Source organism: Caloenas nicobarica, chromosome 1, assembly GCF_036013445.1.
Source record: "Caloenas nicobarica isolate bCalNic1 chromosome 1, bCalNic1.hap1, whole genome shotgun sequence".
Taxonomy (NCBI): domain Eukaryota; kingdom Metazoa; phylum Chordata; class Aves; order Columbiformes; family Columbidae; genus Caloenas; species Caloenas nicobarica.
In genome coordinates, this window is record NC_088245.1 from 193,198,298 (window position 1) to 193,203,944 (window position 5,647).

Consider the following 5,647-nt stretch of genomic DNA (forward strand, 5'->3'; position numbering starts at 1 on the left):
GGGAAGCGCATTAGAAAAAGCAGTAGGCCGTCGCGGTGGGGTTTGTTGCTTAAAACAACCAAGACAAAATGGCTTTGTGGATTTTTAATCAAAACTCCCTCCCCCTCCGCCCCTTCCCTTGCCCCCCTCGCCCCCCCAAGCCCCAAGCACGGAGAAGAGCTGGTTAAAGTGCTGCCTACAGATCGGCCGCGATACACGGCTCCCATATTCCCACCCTCGCCCTTAGATCTCCCTCTCTGTCTTTTGCAAGTCCCTTGATTTCATCCTTTGAACCTGTGATTGGAGGTTAAAGTGCACCAGGTTGCAATGGAAGGAGGAAGCTCTTAAACAATAAAGACTTGAATATTTAGCTGTGATCAGGTCGCTGCCCTCTCCTTATCTTTTTAAATGCAAATCGTCTTTTAGGGGTAGTAGCTATATACCCAGCGCCTCTCCACGTCACCTGCCTTTGGTGTGTCTGGGCCATTACTAATAGAGCCTTGTAAACAATCGTTAATCATGTAAGTGCTGCCAGCCATTGGATTCGGATCGGGAGCCGGGAGCGCGGAGCGCAGCGCGGGGCCGCGGCCCCTCCGCCTGCCCCCTCCCCGCCCCGGGCAGCCCGTCCCCAGGCAGCAGGAGCGCCGCTGCGAGAGCCCCGGGCAGCATGCGGAGAGACGCCGCCGGGGCCCCACCAGCATGTACGTGAGCTATCTCCTGGAGAAGGACGGGCCCATGTACCCCGGCCCGGTGCGACACTCGGGGGGACTCAACCTGGCGGCGCAAAACTTCGTGGGCGCCTCGCAGTACGCGGACTACGGCGGCTACCATGTGAACCTCGACAGCACCCAGTCCCCCGGCCCGGCCTGGCCCGCGCCCTACGCCGCCCCGCTCCGCGACGACTGGGGCGCCTATGGCCAAGGGGCGCCGCCGGCCGCCAGCGCCGTCCATGGCCTCAACGGCGGCTCCCCCGCCACCGCCATGGCCTACAGCCCCGCCGACTACCACCACCACCACCACCACCATCCGCACGCCCACCACCACGCCGGCCCTGCGCCCCACTGCTCCGCCGGGGTCATGCAGCCCCTCAACGCCGCCAGCGCCGCTGCCGCCGCGCCCGAGCCGCTCTCCCCCGGCGGGCAGCGCCGCGGCCTCTGCGAGTGGGTGAGGAAGCCGGCGCAGCCCCCGCTCAGCAGCCAGGGTAAGTGCGGGCCGGGGGAAGGCGGGCAGGCGGGGGGCTGCCCCGCCGACCGCTTCTCCGTGCGCCGCTGGCTCCTCGGGTCACTGTGCGCCGGGCAAAGCGGCGGCGGGGAGGAAGCACCCTGAAACAAACCCACTCGAGGGCCGGTCCTCGGAAGAACGGGTACTGCCGGGCTCGGCCGACAGTGGTCTGCGCTCCGCAGTACGGCCCCGCCGCGGTGCCGGCCCGGCAGCGGCAAGAGCGACTCTCCATCGGGAAGCAGCGGCTGCCAGCCCTAGAGGGCCGGTGCCCCAGGGTGCTCTCCGGCGGAGCAGGACAGGATAGCCCGGGATCCCGACGACATGCTTGCTTTTCCTCCCGCTGCTCCGCTCGTCCACTTATAGCCACTTAGAAGATTTTTATAACCAATTATAGTCATATAAATCATCGGCCGGTGTCGCTCCGCATTTGTTTCTGAGTCACTGGGCGCCTACCCTTTAAGGTCTCCGTGCGGCCGGGCCTCCCGAGCGCGGCTGCGGCTGCCCGCTGACCCTTGCGGGTTGTGCCCCCGGCCGGACCGGGCCGGTGGGGCCGGGAGGTGTGAGGGCGTTCCCCCCACACCCCTGGTCCCCCGGCGACGGGAGGCCGGCCGCGACTGCGGCGGGTAGGATCGGTCAGGCCGTGGCCGGCGCCGCTCTCCCTTGTGATGTTAATAACTTGGAGACCCTCTCTTTTATTTCCTTCCCCTTCATCTGCCAAAGATGCGTGTCCCCCCGCTTTCATATACCCTTTCCACGACTGTCGTATCCTATTTTTCTTTTTTTGTCTTTTTTTTTCCTTTCTTTCTTAATATGTATTTTTATATATTGGCCGAAGAAAAAGGGTGGCGACTTTAGCAGCAAATAACGACCTCTGGCATTCCTCTCTCATCCCCTTGCCTTGCGCGACGGACTGCAGGGCCAGCGGGGACTCCCCGGGCAGCGTGGGTTTGGGGTCCCGGCCACGCCCGCGGCCGCGGCGCCTCGGCGGAAGCCCCGGTGCCCCGGTGCCGGCCGCTGGCACCAGCTACACCCCGGGTGGCGGTGGCGGTTGAGCTCTTCCAGGCCCGTCGGTCTTCCCACAGCAGCCCGTGGTGTTCCCACAGTTTGAGCTTGTGCGGTGGTGGCCGGTCCCTTGTCTCCATTCAAATTCTGCCTTTGGAGCCAGTGTTTATGTTAATGTGTAGGGCTGGGGGGATGAAAGCGCCTGCCGCCATTTGTTCAGTAGTGGTAATTCAAACAGAATGTGGCTGTCATTAAGGCTTTGAGAGGGGTTTTTCTTTGATAAGATCTCCTTGTCCTGCACTGTTTGGGATTGTGTTCCCTATTCAATGGCTCTGGGGAGTTTTCTCTGATCAGGCTTGTATCTTTACAGGGTACTTTCGTTGTGGTTTGCAGAGAGTTTACCTGAACAAAGTCAGCGTGCTAGCCATTAAACACCTTGGGGGCAGAGACTCCCGCCTTGGCTCCCTGGGGAACGGGAGGGCCGGGGACACAACCAGTTAAACAAGAAACCCTCGGGAGAAAGGCGGTCAGCGGCTGCGGCAATGCGCTCTCGCCGGCCGCTCTCTGGCATTCGCCTTCGAATTGCTCCGGATTTGTTCTTTGGGTGTTTTTTTTGAGATCAAAAGTTGCATGTCGCGCTTCCAGGGTCCCCGAGAAGTCCCTTTAGCCGCTGCCCTGACACCGACGGGCGGGGAGGAGCGAGGAGAGCCGGGCCGGAGCCCGACCGGGCCCCGAGGGCCGCTCCTGGTTCTCTGCGATTAGATTGGCGTTTCTTGTTCAGAAACGAAGCTGCTGTGCCCTGAGCGGGGCTTTGCTTTCTTCTCCTATTTCCTTTCTCTTTGCAAAATTTTGTTCTCGGTAGGGAAGGCAAAACAAAACCGAAAGTCAACACCAGTGCACAACAGAGGTGTCCCAAGAGCAGTGCTCTACCGTGCGGTGGGGCAGGGGCCGGCAGCCGGGGCCGAGAGCCCGCGCCTGGCTGGCCCATACAGCCAGCACGCCTGGGGTTTCTGCCTCATGTCCACAAGGAGCTGTGGAACTTCTCCTGTTCCCTCTGTTTGCTGTACCCAGTAAAACGTCGGGCAGGGAGAGGCGAGCAGGAAGCCGAGGAGGCCCGATCCCTCTGGCCCTGTACTCAGAGAGGAGAGTCGCGCTCCACGCGGGCCCTTTGACTTTGGCTTTCCCAACCCCGGCTTTGTTTTCTGCAGTTAAAACCAGGACGAAAGACAAGTACCGCGTCGTGTACACCGACCACCAGCGGCAGGAGCTGGAGAAGGAGTTTCACTACAGCCGCTACATCACCATCAGGAGGAAAGCGGAGCTGGCCTCCAACCTGGGGCTGTCGGAGAGGCAGGTCTGTCCCACGAGTGTCGCTCCCCACGCCCGCCACGTGTGACCGGGATGCGAGGGACAGGGATGCGTAAAGCCGGGATGCGGGGCAGGGATGCGCGGGGCAGGAATGCACGAAGCCGGGATGCGGGTAAGGGTTGCGGAGCAGGGATGCGGGGTCGGGATGCGCGGAGCAGGGATGCGCGGGGCAATGATGCTCTGCCGGTGCGGCCCTCCCCAGAGAGGGATGTTCCCGGGAAACCACCCCACTCACTTCCCTCTTGTCCCCCTCGGTAGGTGAAAATCTGGTTCCAGAACAGGAGGGCAAAGGAGAGGAAGATCAATAAGAAGAAGCTGCAGCAGGCGCAGCCTGGTGGCGCGGAGCCACTCAGCCCCGGCGTCCCGCTGCAGGGTCCGGCGGCAGGGGCAGCAGCCGCCGGGCTGGGCCCCGCCGCCCCCCAGTGACAGCGGCCGGGGGACGGCGGCGCAGGACTGCTGGAGGGGGCGGCCACGACGGGGCCTGGCCGGGCCAGGCCGGGGCCGGGGGGGAACACGGCGGGAGAGGCCCCCCCATATGCACTACACCGCCCCGCGGGGCCGGCCGTGTGTACAGATGTACAGTGTATGTGTCTCGTCGTCCGGGCGAAGCGTGGCCATCGCTTTATTATTATTAATAATATTATTATGATTAGGTGTTTTCTTTTTTTACCCTGGAGTTTGTTAGATAAAAGGGGGCACTGCCTGCCAGTCCGCCCCCAGTGAATCTCAGGGATAGGTCCAAAAGACCTTGGAAATGTTGTTGGGCTTTGTTGGGCTTTTAAAAGATGACTTTTAACAGGAAAAAAATTAAAGAACTTATTTTATTTTATTTTATATTTTATTTTATTTTATTTTCTTCTTCTAACCATAAATCTGCAGAATGTTCATCCTGCCCTAAGGGCCAGAGCAGACAAGATAAGGCACTGTTTAAACGCTCAGAAATGAGTTGCTTAATGTTAGACACTTGTAAAAGAGCCCATAAATCCGGTGCTGATAGTCATCCAGCCAGATTTATTAGCTGCAGTGCACAGAAACTGGAAGAATGAAGTCTTCTCTGAAAAAGGTGTCCAGTCATGCCGGAGTGAGGAGCCTTACTTGTGTGTGCAATGTTCTGTCAGTTAAATTACGTGCTGTTTCTCACCTCTTTACAATTTCTGTCTTGTTTGGATTTTTTTTTTTTCCGTTTAGTTTTCCAAAATCTCCTTGGCTTTACTAACTTTACATAGGCTTCATCACAGCCCTGCCAGGAGCAGAAATCCTCAAAGGAGCCCTGTGCTGTATCAGAACCCACCTTGCACAGGCTGTGGCCCATTTCCACATGCTGGTTAGGTGGTGGGGACTAGGACAGAGATGCCAAACAGCTTATCTAGCCAGAGATGAAAACAAGAAAAGTCCAGCTGATTTGGCCAAATCAGCCTGGCCATTTTCCACGTGTACTTCTTACTTATGTGTGGGAGAAACCCCACTGAGAAGTGAGGCTGTGCAGCTGAGCTGGGTTGGCTGTGCTGCAGCCCATGCCCAGAGCTGGGTGTGGGACTATTTTGTGTGGTCCTGTGCCTGGTCAGGGATGGGAGCACTGTCCATCCCCAAACATTTCATACAGGCTTCTGACTTCTTCAGGTTTTGGCCCTGTGTTGGTCCCTTTTTCTCATTGCATTTATTTAAAATATTTGATCTGCCTTACTTGGGGCACTTTGTTTTTCTCCTTGCTGACCCTGTTCTCATATTTTTGCTGAAAGCCAAAGCCAAAGTCCAGCAGGATCTGCAGGACTGCATGGGTAGGACTGGTTTGCTGGAGCCTGGCCCCATGGAGAAGATAGCTCTCTCTGCCTGGGAGAGCTTGGTGAGCACCAACCCCCAAGCCTCTGTGCTGTGTTTTGACCTCATGCAGGTCAGCGGCTTGCTGGGCCAGGGGCTGGATCCTGGCTGGAGGCTGGCAGTGGACATGTGGCCAAGCAAACCTGATCCAGGGCTCCTGTGCCTGGGGAAATACCATGGTGGGAGGCAGCACGTCCAGTGCAGAGAACCTGCTTGATTTTCTGCCTCTGAAGTGCGTCTGGCCAAGATACATACGTGT

General features: G+C 58.7%; 1 protein-coding gene across 1 annotated transcript; it reads left to right on the forward strand.

The window, feature by feature from the left end:
• The first annotated feature begins 678 nt into the window (after window positions 1-678).
• Window positions 679-3,996, forward strand: CDX2 (caudal type homeobox 2). Its single transcript, XM_065658614.1, has 3 exons — window positions 679-1,180; window positions 3,411-3,556; window positions 3,829-3,996. The coding sequence occupies exons 1-3, from the start codon at window positions 679-681 to the stop codon at window positions 3,994-3,996; spliced, it is 816 nt and encodes a 271-aa protein (XP_065514686.1).
• Window positions 3,997-5,647: the final 1,651 nt, after the last annotated feature.

Coding starts and splice junctions, on each gene's coding strand:
- CDX2 (XM_065658614.1), top strand. CDS start 679: ATGTACGTGAGCTATCTCCTGGAGAAGGACGGGCCCATGTACCCCGGC. Junction 1,181..3,410: donor GCCCCCGCTCAGCAGCCAGG/GTAAGTGCGGGC, acceptor TGTTTTCTGCAG/TTAAAACCAGGACGAAAGAC. Junction 3,557..3,828: donor TGGGGCTGTCGGAGAGGCAG/GTCTGTCCCACG, acceptor CCCCCTCGGTAG/GTGAAAATCTGGTTCCAGAA.